Here is a 15915-nt window from a genome sequence, read left to right on the forward strand (position 1 = left end):
TCCAAGTTTTTTTTTTTTAAATGAAAACTACAAACTTTATTTCTCAACATAAGCTCAATCAAGTTCAAGACACTTTTGTAAGCGAGGATACCAGCCATTTAGTTTATCTGTAAAAAACTGAGGTCCTGGGAATTTAACCATGTCAATGCTATTTTTTTTACACTATTAACTGAAGAAAAAGGCTGTCCTTCCATGGTATGTTAAGATCCGAAACAAAAATAAACCAAAAGGAGCCAAATTACAACTGTAAAGTGGATGCCTAATGATTTCCCACTGAAACTCTTGCAAAATCGCCCTTGTCTGATGAGAGGAATGAGCAGGAGCATTGTTGTGGTGGTGAAGGACTCACACGTGAAGCTTTCCCAGGTGTTAGAAAACTCCAAGTTAATGCTGAGAAGACATGCGTCATATGGCAAAGTCACTGAAAGAATGTCCATGCACCTGTCTTGTCTTGGTAAATTTAATACTATAAATAGCAAGATATATAATCAGAAAACTGCCAGGAAAAGTATACTTGGTAACTCAACAGCCCTTATTTAACTTTGAACATTTATGCCTAATTGTGAATATTGTTCTTAATGTGTATTTTATTAAAAATTAAATATTTTCGCATACTCTTAATAATAAAAAGTTTGCTACGTTAAGATAAATGGGCTTTTAAATTTTCCCCGTGAGATTCTCATCTTTGCTAAACCCGTACTTTACCAGGCCAGTTTTAAAAACTGGGCTAAAAAAAAAACCTAGTATGTGAAGTAAGCAGTATGAGAGACATCTAGTGGTCAAACTGTACACATAAATGCTCTTTAAAATGCGCAGCACAAAATAGGAGAAGCTAGTTAAGGCTCTAGTAAATTCTGAGGATTAATGATCTACATGGCACAAATTTATAGTTTTGTTTTTTTTTTCTTTTTTCGTTTTGAGACAGTCATGCTCTATCTCCCAGGCTGGAGCACAGTAGTGTGATCCCGGCTCACAGCAACCTCTGCTTCCCGGATTCAAGCAATTTTCCTGCCTCAGCTTCCTGTGTAGCTGGGATAACAGACACATGCCATCACACCCGGCTAATTTTTTTATTTTTAGTGGAGGCAGGGTTTCACCATGTTGGTCAGGCTGGTCTTGAACTCCTGACCTTAAGTGATCTGCCCATCTTGGCCTCCCAAAGTGTAGTTTTAAAATCATATATACATATATATGAGACAAGAGTCTTGGTCTGTTGCCCAGAGTGCACTCTAAAATGCAGTGGTTCAATCATAACTCTGTCCTCTCAGCCTCCTGGGCTCAAGCCATCCCACCTCAGCCACCTGAGTAGCTAGGACTACAGGCATGTGTCACCATGCCCAGCTAATTTTAAAACTTTTTGTAGAGATGGAGGCAGTCTCACTATGCTGCCCAGGCTGGTCTTAAACTCGTGGCCTCAGGCGATCCTCCCACCTTGGGATCCCACCTAGCGATCCCAGAATGCTGGGATTATGGGCATGAATCACCGCACCTGGATGATGCCACAATTTAAGACTTGAGCTCAGGTTTAGAAAAAGAGAATTAATAACAAACAGTAATTTATATATCGGTTCCCAATTAAGGCAGCATTACATCATGAAAAGAAGCATGTAGTTCTTTTTTAAGCATGAATTTGGCCTCTAGTCCTAAGATTGTGAGCAATTTATTTTTTCAACCTTTCTAAATCAATTTTCTTTCCTATAATATGGTCGTACCTATCCTCACAGAAATGTTCTGAGAAATGAGATAACGTTCTAGCACAGTATCTTGTACATAGTTGGCACTGAGTAAATGTTAATTCCCTTAAAAAATGTTGAGGCATCTTATTTTTTTAAACGAACTCTGTAATTTATAGTCCTGAGAAGATGGTATTAATATCTCCATTTTAAAGGTTACAAAACTGAGACTCAAAGGTTAATTGACTGCTAAGTGGCAGAATATACATTCATATTTTTATATTCCTTTCCAATCTATGACTTCACAAAACTGGTAACTTGTGTCAGCCTGCAGTGACATCCATAGATTCCACAAAGTGCTCTGCAATTTAATTCTTCACAGTTTGCAATTATGATATTTAAAAGATTTAGTTCAGTGTTTCTGATCATATATCAGATTCCACAGAATAGAAACATGGAATAAAAACATTCTATTCCACAGAATAGTCATGTCATAACATTTCTCCTCATAAAGCTTAGTTCTATATTACAATCCTAAAAATCACCTTACCATTCTTCAGTTTACATTACCAAAATCATAGGATTGAACATTTCTACTGTCAGTTTCTTCAAAAGTACTTCAATACTTTTTAATACTTAAAAAAAATTAAAATAACATACCTGTAAATGAAGATGACTGAGAATGTATTGAGCCCTTGTTAAGCATTGTCATTATTTGACCAACAAATTCCTTAGGAATAAAATTGGCATAAGGTAGTATCTCATTGCTGATAAGCTGAACTACCTAAAACAAAAGGGGCAAATGCAAATGTATTGTTTTCCTTGAAAGAGACTGACTAAAATAATTTCTAGAGTACAATTTAAATTTTACTTTAAATGAAAATCAGTTAAAGAACTCTCCTTTAAAGAAGTACACAAACATTTTAATGTTAGCATACAGGATGACTACTAATCTGTTTCTCTCATCTGTCTTAGTAACTTTAATAGAAAATAGTACCATAACTGTTTACTATTTGGACAAATGTTGATCTTCAGCATGATAACTGCAAATAGGGCTCTAGAGAAAAATAGTCAGCATATGAAAATTTACCCATGTTAGAATTAAAATATTCAAAATAGGATTAAGAATAACATTTAAATCACTTTTTATAACCAAAAACTACCAGCTGTAAGAGAAATTAAAGTTATATTCATTTTTGTCAAATAGTTTATTTCTAACATGTAGTACGTTATTTTGCCCTTTAAAGTCCACGAGAGCTTTAATACAGTAATGGCACAAAAGGCAATATTTTGTTTCCATATAATGCCTATGCATTTTAAATGTATATTTTATTTATTTATTTATTTATTTTTGAGATGGAGTCTCGCTCTGTTGCCCAGGCTGGAGTGCAGTGGCGTGATCTCGGCTTACTGCAAGCTCCACCTCCCGGTTCACGCCATTCTCCTGTCTCAGCCTCCTGAGTAGCTGGGACTACAGGGGCCCACCACCACACCCGGCTAATTTTTTTTTTTTTAAGTAGAGATGAGGTTTCACCATGTTAGCCAGGATGGTCTTGATCTCTTGACCTCATGATCTGCCCGCCTCTGCCTCCCAAAGTGCTGAGATTACAGGCATGGGCCACCGCACCTGGCCAAATGTATATTACGGTTCCTCTATCCCACTTAAAGAAAAAAAACCTCCCAAACCCTAACCATCAACAAAAAAATCCACAACCACAAGAACTGCTTATTTAAATTCCATTTACAATCCTTAAAATATATTTCTTATTTTTTTACTTTTATTTTTTTAGAGACAGGGTCTTGCTCTGTTGCCCAGGCTGAAGCACAGTGGTACAGTCGTAGCTCACTGAAGCCTCCAACTCCTGAGCTCAAGTGATCCTCTCACCTCAGTCTCCCGAGTAACTAGGACTATAGGTGTGAACCACTATGCCCAATTAACTTAAATTTTTTTTTTTTGTAGAGATGGTGTCTTGCTATGTTGCATAGGCTGGTCTCAAACTCCTGGTCTCAAGCAATCCTCCTGCCTCAGCCTCTCAAAGCACTAGGATTACAAGTATGAGTCACCATTCCCAGCCTCAAAATATATTCTTTTTTTTTTTGAGACAGAGTCTCGCTCTGTCGCCCAGGCTGGAGTGCAGTGGCGTGATCTCGGCTCACTGCAAGCTCCGCCTCCCGGGTTCACGCCATTCTCCTGCCTCAGCCTCCTGAGTAGCTGGGACTACATGTGCCCGCCACCACGCCCGGCTAATTTTTTGTATTTTTAGTAGAGACGGGGTTTCACCGAATTAGCCAGGATGGTCTCGATCTCCTGACCTTGGGATCTGCCCATCTCAGCCTCCCAAAGTGCTTGGATTACAGGCTTGAGCCACTGCGCCTGGCCTCAAAATACATTCTTTAAAAAACACTATTTGCTTTAAGAATTCCATAGGCTGTATATACAGATGATTAAAAATTGAAAAATTCAAGCAACTGATTAATTTGAACCAGAAACATCTGGTATGTCAAACTGCAGAGTAAGCTCTCAAATACATGCCCCCTGACTGATGGATTTATTTCACTGAATCAACTCTTTTTACATGTATTAAATGAAGTATTAATAAGTATTGGGACAACATGCACAAAGCACAAGACTATAACAAATCTAAGGAAGTCACTTTTAAAATGTCAGTCCTTTAAACATCAACATTTAACCTGTAAGAGTTTTAATGCTTTGTTTTAATCTTAACCTATTACTTTATTCTTTCAGCAACTGTATAGTTCAAACACTTTTACTATTTGGTTTCAAAAATGGTCACAGGAAAACATTTTAAATAGCTTCCTTACCTCGACATCAATATTTTCATTTCTTTGAAACTCTTGAATAGAGAGATTATCTGGAGGTATGCTAAAAAAATAAACAAAATACTTGATTTTTAAAGATAAAATATTCCCTGCAAATACAAACAAAATAGATAAACAGTATTCAAATGTCATAAAATTATGTCTTCCAACCCAGGTTGGGGCATTATTATTTATTTAGAAGAGTAATATTATAAATTAAAGTAATTAGTTTAAACTATTAAGCTAATTACAAACATGATACTCTAACTACAAAAACACTAGGTCCAATCTTGAACTAAATAAAATCTGTAGAACTAAACTTCTTTCGATATTATGAATGAAAAAACAATGAAAGGTAAAGATATATCATCTGCAGCAGAGCAGAAGTTACCATTGTGGTGTTACTTGAATTCACTTATATTGGTGGTTATTTGAGAGAGCCTTAGTGAAGCTGCTGAATTATTCACTCAGAGACAGTCCATTAGTCATTAATTTGTAACAAATACAATGGATTAAAGATCTTTACAATAAAGAGAGAAAATCTGTAAAGAAGAGGACTGATGCAGATTTTCTAAAGCAGAAAATTGTTCCAACAAGAACAAAGGAAATCAATAGTTCTGAGAGAACCAAGGTGGTGGATTCCAGACTGTGGCTCATAAGAGTGAACATTAAAATGGACATAAAGTTAAAAAAACAGCAAGATACTATTTAAAAACAGTTGAGAATAGGATAGTAATAACTGTTAGAATAATGACAGCTAAAAAGTTAGGCAGCCACTGTACTATGAGCTTTATTTATATTAATCTCCCATAGCAATTCCATGTAGTAATTATTACATAATCAACAGAAGAGGGAACTGAAACTTAGAATGCCTACTAATATGCCCGAGAACACACTTTAAGTAAATGACGAGGCCACAATCTAAACCTAGATTTATGTGACATTTGAGCCTACATTATTCTTTTTTATGTTGTAGATGTAAAAATAGTATTAGAACATTTAGGTTTAATATATACTTCTGTATATTAAGTATAATATACAATTTTATATACAGGAATATATGGGCATCAGACTGTGGTTTCATTGATTTGGACATTTTTCATTCAACAAATATCTACTGAGTACCAATTACTTTGCATCAGGTATTATATTCTTGGGTGTTCAAGATCTAGCTGTGAACAAGATAGACTCAGTCCATTTCTCATGGAACTTAGATTCTGGTGTCCAAGTCCTAAGCTAACTATAAATCGGTAGTAGGAACTAGAGGAAAAAATTGAAAGAAATTTACCCAAACCTGAACCAATCAGAAGAATTTCACAATCACTGCCATCAAAGCAGCTTCACAGACTATATCTGCATCTCTAGAGACAAAAGTTGTGTTTAATTTATAACCAAGGAAGGTAAGGGCTTAGTAATATTAAAAGATTTGTGATGATGGTGGAGGTAACTAAGGATGAGTTGATTATCAACAAAAAATGAAGAAGCAAAAAAATAAAATAATATTATTAGTGTGTATGTTTCTATATTATTAGTGTGTATATTTCTATATTATAGTTCAGTGTTTCTATATTGTTTCTATATTATAGTATGTTTCCATGTTATAGAAATATACACACTAATAATATTAATACTTTTAGTGTGTACAGCATGTGCTAAGGTATATTAGTTTATTTCAACACACATTAATAATATTAATACTATTTGGATCATATACCAGAAACACTGAACTAGATTTTTAAGATATCATATGATGAGGGAAGAGAGTAGCATATAAAACTAAAAACTGAATAACTAATAGTTATTTAATTTATAACTAGCAAACATATCAAAAACATCGATTGAGCTTTAAAAATGCTGATTAACAGAATTTATGTATAAGTTAAAGGGGCAATGGTCAATACTGCAAGTTACAAATGAGTCATGTAAGATCTTAAATTCCTTAAATTTGAAAACTACAGTAATCTTTAAAAATTTATTTTCACGAATCTTTCTTTAAAATAAAAAAGAGCCTTCAAACTGATAAAGTGTTATTTGTACTTTTTGTCAGTTCTCTCTGTATGACATATTAAAATTTTTGCTGCAATATAATCTACATATTATAAAATTCACCCTTTTAAAAGATACAATTTAGTGTTCCTTAGTATATTCATAAAGTTGTACAAACATCACCATTTCTAATTCCAGAACATTTTGATCACCCCCCAAAAACACTCTGTACCCATAAGGAATCACTCCCCTTATCTCCCTTCCCCCTACTCCTGGGAACCATAAATCTACTTTGTCTCTATGGATTTGTTACTCTGCATATATCCCATAAACAAGATCATACAATATATGGCCTTTTGTGTCTAGTTTCTTCCACTTAGCATTATGTTTTAAATGTTCATCCATGTTAGAGCATGCATTAGCACTTCATCCTTTTTTATGGCTGAAAAATATTCCACTGTATGAATATACTACATTCAATTTATCTATACAGTAGTTGATAAACATTTGGGTTACTTTCACTTTTTTGCTACTATGAATAACACTGCTGTGAACATTAGTGTCCAAGTTTTTGTGTGAACATGTGTTTTCAATTCTTTTGCACAGTCCTTTGTGATTTTTAATGTAAGGTCCACAGATCATTAATTGTATAACTTCCCACTCACCCATTGTGTCTCCTTTGATAACTACCATGTTTTGGTATTTAAAGTTGGCTGAATGAATTTCTAATAGACTTCAAGTGTTTACCAAATTGCAGTCCTTATGTTTTTCAACTTTGACTTTTTCTTTCTCTTAAACTGTTTACTTATAATAGCCCTCAATGACATGCAAAGGCTTTCTGTTCTTCTAGTTGATTTTATTTGTAGTTTCTGTGTTATTGTATTCCCTTGCCAAAGCATCTTGCAGATCAAAAAGGTTGGGGAATATTAGAGAGAGAGAGATGTTTATTCTTAAAGTCTTAGAGTATATATTAATTAGGTTAAAGGATTTATAAAGGTACCAATATAAAAAAATGATCAAGTATCAGTCTTATTTAAATTCATTAAGTCTTGCCATTCCAAGCAACATTCCAAAATAATCTTGCTACTGTTCAAATACTACTGATAAACTTCAGCTATAGAACATAGTACATATGTGGCATTAAGTAAAGTTTAAAATCTAAAAGTTTATGACCTCCAAAGTTATCAGTCATTTAGAAAACAAAAACAAAGAGAAAACCTGTTCTGATGAAACTGTGAAAATGTACATGGTTTTTAAGTTCTCTTAACACTGCATTTTTAGTATCAACTGACCAATAAAAGCTTTCTATTTGAGCTTTAAAGTATTTTTGATCTATGAAACAAAAACTAAACTGGCTTTATCCAATATAAGCTGTAAGTTAAAAAGGCTGTTTAAAAACATTCAAGGACCTTTACAATTACTCTAACAAATAACTTTTCATCTTTCTTTTTTGAGACAGGGTCTCACTCTGTTGCCCAGGCTGGAGTGCGGTGGCACAATCACAGCTCACTGCAATCTCAACCTCCCGGGTTCAAGCAATCATCCCACCTCAGCATCCCAAGTAGTGGGGACTACAGGCACACGCCACCACACCTGGCTAATTTTAAATTTTTTTTGTAGAGGCGGAGTCTCACTATGTTGCCCAGGCTGGTGTTAAACTCCTGGGCCCAAGCAATCCTCCCAACTTGGCCTCACAAAGTGCTGGGATTACACACTCCGGCTGGCCTTCTTTTTGTCTTTCAAATAAAGAAAATAATGCCTAGTGATGGGAAAGGACCAGCTCATGATCAACAGAAAGTAGACAGCAAGTCAGAACCAGGTCACAGGTCTCCTGACTCTCAATTTAGTGTGTTCATCAACTACTCCATGGAGTAGAAAGCTTCAGTCTATAACTAGAATAACCATAACTTGGAATACTGATGCTGTGTTACTTGAGAGCTGAATTTAGAAGTTTTATTATTTTTTAGCCATTAAAAGTAACTCCAAGCCTGGGCAACATGGCAAAATCCCGTCTCTACAAAAAAATACAAAAATTAGCTGAGTGTGGTGGTGTACGCCTATAGTCTGAGTTACAAGGGAGGCTGAGGTGGGAGAATCACTTGAGGTCAGGAGGTCAAGGCTGCAGTGAGCCATGAACATGCGACTTCACTGCAGTCTGGGTGACAAATCAAGACACTGTCTCAAGTAAAATAAAAACAAACAAACAAAAACCTCCAAATTTAGAGCTAAATTTCTAAGTCTCAGTTATTTAGAGTTTTGGCCTTTAGAATTCTGGTTTAAAATATAGTTGTTTCATAGGAATTAACATGTATAATGTCACCTTTTCTAAAAGAAAGAAAAAACATTAATGACAATAATAGCGGTAACAAGCATTTTAGAGTACTTACATGCCAGGTACTATTCTAAGCATTCACTCATTTTAAATGATTTAATCCTCACAATAACCCTATAAGTTAGGCAGCATTACTACTGACATTTAACAGTGAGAAAAATGAGTCACTGAAAGGTTTAATAACTTGTCTAAAAAGCAGTACAAAGCAGTACTACTGGGATTTGAATCCAGGTAGTCTGGTTGCCAAGCCAATGCTCTTATCCACTATGCTGGCTGCTTCTTAAGTAATGTATTTTCCAACACACCAAACATATTCAAACCTTTAAGATAAGTAGAGCCATAATCAGGCAAAATATTTGAAATGAAATTAAACAACTACATTGATACAAAATTATGTACAATACTATTATTTGGCCGTTGGTTCCAGTGTTCACTTTTCTATATTAAAAAAACTCTCCGGAAAACGAGATTTAATAAAATAAGAATAAAGTCCAGAAAGTGAAGAATATTTAATAAGAAACTCAAGAATAAGGAAGATGGCAGAAAAACTATCTCAAGAAAAACAAAAACAAGCAAATAAAAACTTCTAAATTTAGAGCCAAAATTTTAAATGAAAGTATACAACTGCATTGATACAAAATTATATAAAATATTATTTTACATAGAAAAACTTTTTTTATATATAGACAGGATATTGCTATGTTGTTCAGGCTGGATTTGAACTCCTGGGCTTCAGCAATCCTCCCACCTCAGCCTCCCAAAGTAGCTGGGATTACAGGTGTGTCACCACATCTGGCTAGGGAAAGCAATACTTAAAGAAGTTTTACTCATTGCAAAAAAAAAAAAAAAAAAAAAAAGCTGATCTGAAAGCTTATTCAATTTGTTAATGGGGCATTAAGCATATATAGAAAATTAGAAAATAAAAGGAAAAATTTAAATTTCTCAACCTTTGTGCTTGACACAAATTAAGTGACTCAGGTTCTTATGTCTATGAAGGAACTCAAATTTTCAGAGTTATTTTAAAGATGAAAACATAATTTGTTTGAATATAGTTTATGAGTGCATATAATTTTTCCTTCAGAAACACAATATGCTTACATTGGTATCAATAACATTTCTAGAAGTGAAAAATATATAAAATACAAAACAAAGTCTGACCACTTGCAAGACAGAAATTAGGATCACCTATTATTATTTTAAATTCTGAAATACAAGACAAACTTTTATAGGGGAAATGCAAGTTAATCTTCTGCACCCTAGAAATTTTCTTTTTTTTTTTTTTTTTTTTTTTTGAGATGGAGTTTTGCTCTGTCGCCCAGGCTGGAGTGCAGTGGCCGGATCTCAGCTCACTGCAAGCTCCGCCTCCTGGGTTCACGCCATTCTCCTGCCTCAGCCTCCCGAGTAGCTGGGACTACAGGCGCCCGCCACCTCGCCCGGCTAACTTTTTGTATTTTTTAGTATAGACGGGGTTTCACCGTGTTAGCCAGCATGGTCTCGATCTCCTGACCTCGTGATCCGCCCATCTCGGCCTCCCAAAGTGCTGGGATTACAGGCTTGAGCCACCGTGCCCGGCCAGAAATTTTCTTTACTGAATAATTAAATCATATTAGAATAGTAAAGAAAATTTTTTTCAGTTAATTCATTCTGTTGTGGACTCAATCATTATCCATATGCCAATGTAGTTTTTTCTTCAACTACATCACACCCGTAATTTAAGTGGTTTCAAACTAATAATGTTAAACAGTTATTTAGCAGTACACAGTATTATTCTACAATATCAAAAAATGATTGATGGATACAAACATTTAAAAAATTGGCCAGGCGCAGTGGCTCATGTCTGTAATCCCAGAACTTTGTGAGGCCGAAGTGGGAGGATCACTTGAGCCCAGGAGTTCAAGACACCTAGGCAACATAGTGAGACCCTCCATCTCTACAAAAAATTTTAAAAATTAGCCAGGTGTAGTGGCATGAACTTGTGGTCCCAGCTGCTCAGGAGGCTGAGGTGAGAGGATTGCTTGAGTCTGGGAGGTCGAGGCTGCAGCGAGTTGTGATCACACCGCTGCACTTGGGTCTGGGCAACAGAGCAAGGCTCTGTATCAGAAAAGAATTTCACCATTGTAACACAAAGGATAATTACTTGTGCTAGAAGGATTAAATAATGCCTGGTTATTACAGCTATTACAGACAAGTCCACATTTAGTAAAAGGGCACGCTTTAGATCTGTCCTGCCCAACACAACTTTCTGTGATGATGGAAATGTCCAATAATCTGCTCTACCCAGTGTGGCAGCTGCTAGTCACCCATGGCAATGAGTACTTAAAACATGCCTAGAGAGACTGAAGAAAATTTTAATTTTATTTAAAGTTTGGTTTTAATTAGTCATTTGTAACCAGTGATTGCTACTGTACTGAATAGCACAGCTCTAGGTGGACCTCAGCAAATTCTTCATTCAAAAAACGTAGTCTGTGTTCCAATCATCCTACAGTAAGTAGTTCAGTGAGGGGTCAAAATAGCATCCTAAATACAAGCTTTAAATTAGATACCATAAAATGAAAATTATTATTCCCTAAGAAATCTAAACATCTTAAAGAGCTGATCATTATATTGCCACTCATCCGATTTATTCTGGTAATGCACTGATTTTCTAACATTGTTTTTCTCTTATAATGCTCAATGGGCATCAAATTAAAAAATGAATCGTCTTAGTTTTATTAAGTTAAAATGCTTAAATATGATGCATTCGTATTGTTTTATATATGATATTCCTGTCTTATAACTAAAAATAATACAAAAAGCAAAAATCTCCATTGTTCATGGATAATGTACCCAATGGATAAATGGCTAATCCAGGTGTTTTTAATACAATCTAGCAACCTTAATAATCAATTACTTTGTTAATGAATAAAGACAACTGTTTTTAGAGCAACTGAAGATATAATGTGCCACTTCTTGAAAGATTGTCTTAATTTTTAAAATGAATGAGCTGACCTTTTAGTAAAGAGAAAATCTTCAAAAGTATTGGCTAGTTCTGGCCACATACTGTCAAATTTTCCAGAAGAAGCATGCTGCCGGGCGACAGGTAGCCCAATAGAAAGAACTTTGAGGAGAGAGGATACTGCTAGTTTCCATGTGCTTTCAGAAGGGCAGGAATACTTCAAACTGAGAGGAACCCTAAGAGTCTGAAAATAAAGACAGTTTAATATAAGCATTAATTAAAACATACACACACAATTTTAATTACGTAAGAAAAACTACAGCAGAGAAAAAAATAGCATAGGTATTTTCATCTTAAAAAGGACTGTATTTTCATTTAAAAAATGAGGTTATTTCCCAGAAAGGTCAATTCCCAGAAAGGTCCTCAAATACTGCCTGGAAAGATATACTTTTAAATCCTATCTCTATCTTATAAACAATGAGCCTAAATAAATAACATTTTTGAATCTCAGTTTTTCATCATTAATAACAGGGATAGTATCCGAACAGTTAAGAGTAGGAAACACAATTCTGTAGCTTTTATTAACCTGACGTTATGGAATTAGAAAATTCTGGCTGGGCACAGTGGCTCAAGCCTTTAATCCCAGCACTTTGGGAGGCCAAGGCAGGTAGTTCCCGAGGTCAAGAGATCAAGACCATCTGGGCCAACATGGTGAAACCTCATCTCTACTAAAAATACAAAACTTAGCTGGGTGTGGTGGCACACACCTGTAATCCCAGCTACTCGGGAGGCTGAGACAGAGAATCGCTTGAACCCGGGAGGTGGATGTTGCAGTGAGCCAAGATCACGCCACTGCACTCCAGCCTGGCGACAGAGTGAGACTCTGTGTCAAAAAAAAAAAAAAAAAAAAAAAAGAAAGAAAGAAAGAAAGAGAAGAAAAAGAAAATTCTGCCATATTTCTTCCAGCAAAAAATAATTTGGCTGATGTGGATATCCCATCTGCAAAGGGTCAATATTGCTTATACAGTCATCTGCCACATATATAGGTTAGACCATATAGCATGGATGTGAAGTAGGCTATACTATCTAGGTTTGTGTAAGTACACTATGCTGTTCAGACAACGATGAAATGGCCTAATGATGCATCTCTCAGAACGTATCTCGGTCCTTAAACAGTACATGACTGTATTTTCCAACTAATGGTGAGGGAAGAGTAAACACAGCATAAAATGTCAATACTTTGAAGTTGTATGTTCTATCTGTAAAATTATTTGAATTTTATATCCTACTCTAATACTTTTGTGTACTTTTTTCCTTCTCCAAATAGTTCAGTAAAACTGATAATTTAAGATTTGACCATTGAGGGTACAGGAGTAGAGCATTTGAATTATGTACAGTAACTAGATATATAGTGACTAAGTATAGTGACTTATATTTTCAACTGATCAACTTTTGAGATTGGTGGCTTTTATTCATTAAAAGAACTAATGTGGTGGTTCAGAATGAATTTCTCTGATCACAGTTCCATCTGGCATTCAGAACACTAGACTGACCAAAACTTCATAAAGAACTAACACAGAGCACCATTGACAAACAGTTTTGGCATACTGTCAGGCAATTTGCATTAGAGTAAAAATTCTGCTTTTACATAAAAATTCTGGTCTAAGAAAGAGTAGAAACATTTTCATATTTCAAGGATATAAAACCAAATATCATCTTCTACACAAATTATTACTGAATACTCATACAGTATACATATTAACCATTACATATTAGCATGAAATATGCCTTCATTAACAGATAATTAGCACACCCAGAATCTATTTATCCCCTTCCCCTCCTTCCACCTCCATATAATCCATGTGCTTTAGGAGGAACTATCCCTACTTCCAGTTTGGGAATTCAGGCAAAGAGATGGTAAGTTGATTAAGCCAATGAATCCAATCGATTTCCCTGGCCATAATCATTGGTTCAAGAGTGGGTATGGGACCAAAGCTGATCCACTAAAAATTAATTTTAGGAACTTAATAAGAAGTGTGTGAATGTGTGTATGCATGAACATACACACTCTCTCTGTCTCTCTCGCTCTCCCTCTCTTCCTCACTCTTCCTATTGGACATATAATCCTGTTACTGGCCTACAGCTTTGAAGAGAAACAAACGATATGGTCAATTCTTAGCAGAACTTTCTAGAGAAAGAAATGTGGTTTTTGATGATACTGCTGAACCACTGGATCAACTAGTCATAAAGTCCTTCCTCTATCTTTGAATTTTTCAATCAAGCATGCCCAAGAGTTCCCTTTATTGTTAAAGCTAGTCAGAGCCTGAGTGTATGTCATTTGCAACCAAAAGAATACTAAATGATATATGGGCCATTTTGAGTTTACATTTTATAACTCAAGCAAAGATGAAAGAAAAGTATTGTTTGCTACTGCAATTGATATTTTATTAAAATCAAGAAAAACATTAAGCATAGCAGATCCATTCAATTTATACATTTTATTTTTAAAAGTGTTTACACAACTAAACAGGCAGTGGTATACAGCACGTGCTCAGTAATTACCTGCCATCACAAGGTTCACAATTTTGAAGAAAGAGCCTTGTCCAATTAACCACAAAACAATGTGGTAAGTGGCATCAATGAAATGGGATTATAGAAAAGAGATCATTTAACTTCTTTAAAAATACAAACTGAGTGGCTGGGCATGGTGGTTCATGCTTTTAATCCCAGCACTTTGGGAGGCTGAGGTGGGTGGATCACTTGAGGTCAGGAGTTCAAAACCAGCCTGGCCAACACGGTGAAACCCCATCTCTACTGAAAATACAAAAATTAGCCAGGCGTGGTGGTGTGCGCCTGTATTCCTAGCTACTCAGGGGACTGAGGCAGGAGAATTGCTTGAACCCAGGAGGTGGAGACTGCAGTGACTGAGCCACTACACTCCTACCCAGACAATAGAGCAAGACTCTGTCTCAAAAAAAAAAGAAAAAAATGTGTATGTATGTATGTATGTGTGTGTGTGTGTATGTATAAACTGACGCTAGGCACAGTGGTTCGCACCTATAATCCTAGTGCTTTGGGAGAAGGTTAGAGGACTGCCTGAGGCCAGGAGTTTGAGACCAGCCTGGGCAATATAGCAAGATCCAGTCTCTATAAAAAATCTAAAAATCAGCTGGGGGTGGTGGTAGTCCCAGCTACTTGGGAGGCTAAGGCAGGAAGATCACATGAGATCAGGAGCTTGAGGCTGCAGTAAGCTATAATTAAGCAACTCCACTCCTGCCTGGGTGACAGAATAAAACTCTGTCTAAAAAAAAAAAAAAAAAAAAAAAAAACACAACCTGATTTATATTACTCTTTAGTGTTTAATCCTTCAATGGTTAAAGAATAAAGTCTGATCTTATGATGGCTTAGAAGACCAACAGTTATTTTTTCAGACATATCCCAGGTCCCGAACTAAATTTCTCAACATTTCTTAAAAATATACCATGATCTTTTACACTGTTTAATTTACCTATAATACCTGCCTCCCCCTTTTTAACCTAACTCTTAACTCTTTCAAGTGTCATCTCTATTAATTCTTGCCCAAATCCCCTCAGCAGTTGACTTAGTTTTTTGTCTTTCAGAGGAACTCAATTTTTATTCAGCACTGACTACTTGGCAAGCGTCGTTAAATGCTGTATCTCAATGGATTCTCTTATTATACATAAGACATGTAAGTAGTATTGGTATTATCCTTCTTTTAAAGATAAGAAACATGCTCAGATAGGTCAATCTGCCAAGCCTCCACTATGGTCTTTACCTAGCACTTAACATACTGTATTATCACTTGTTTGCCTTTCTTTATTCTCTATATTGAATTATTAAATGTAAGAATGATTTTATTCATTTTAAAATTGCTAGTACCTTGTAGAAAGATGCTTTAAAAATATGCTCAATAAATGAAGAGAGAGGATAGCTTTGGTAAGGTAAGCAGTGAGGAGAGAAAAGTATCATAAAAGTCAAGGGAAGAAAGAGCTTTCAGAAAGCTCAGCTTTCAGAAGGCCAGTACTATGCTATAGGGAAGATAAATCATTAGAGAAGGACTGAGAATGTGAAGATTTAGTCTTTTGTAACTTTAAGAAAGCAGTTTCTGTAGAGCAATATGGACATAAGCCAACACACAATAGGCGAAG

At 35.5% G+C, this 15915-nt stretch overlaps 2 protein-coding genes across 6 annotated transcripts in view; one reads left to right on the forward strand and one right to left on the reverse strand.

Annotated features, from left to right (window-relative positions):
* Nucleotides 1–15478, forward strand: part of LOC105474038 (protein phosphatase, Mg2+/Mn2+ dependent 1H) — a 366109-nt gene extending 350631 nt beyond the window's left edge. Inside the window, exon 10 of the mRNA XM_071071519.1 lies at nt 15367–15478. Within this exon, the coding sequence (XP_070927620.1) occupies nt 15367–15463 (97 nt within the window). The 3' untranslated portion in view covers nt 15464–15478. The remainder of the gene's footprint in view (nt 1–15366) is intronic.
* LOC105474040 (MON2 homolog, regulator of endosome-to-Golgi trafficking) overlaps nt 1–15915 on the reverse strand; it is a 143717-nt gene that overhangs the window by 25115 nt on the left and 102687 nt on the right. For all 5 annotated transcript variants that reach the window (XM_011728345.3, XM_071071518.1, XM_011728347.3 and 2 more), the window contains 3 exons: nt 11800–11990; nt 4497–4557; nt 2334–2457 (listed from right to left, as the gene is read on the reverse strand). In XM_011728345.3, coding sequence (XP_011726647.1) covers nt 2334–2457; nt 4497–4557; nt 11800–11990 — 376 coding nt within the window. The remainder of the gene's footprint in view (nt 1–2333; nt 2458–4496; nt 4558–11799; nt 11991–15915) is intronic.

Source organism: Macaca nemestrina, chromosome 10, assembly GCF_043159975.1.
Source record: "Macaca nemestrina isolate mMacNem1 chromosome 10, mMacNem.hap1, whole genome shotgun sequence".
In the NCBI taxonomy this organism is placed as follows: domain Eukaryota; kingdom Metazoa; phylum Chordata; class Mammalia; order Primates; family Cercopithecidae; genus Macaca; species Macaca nemestrina.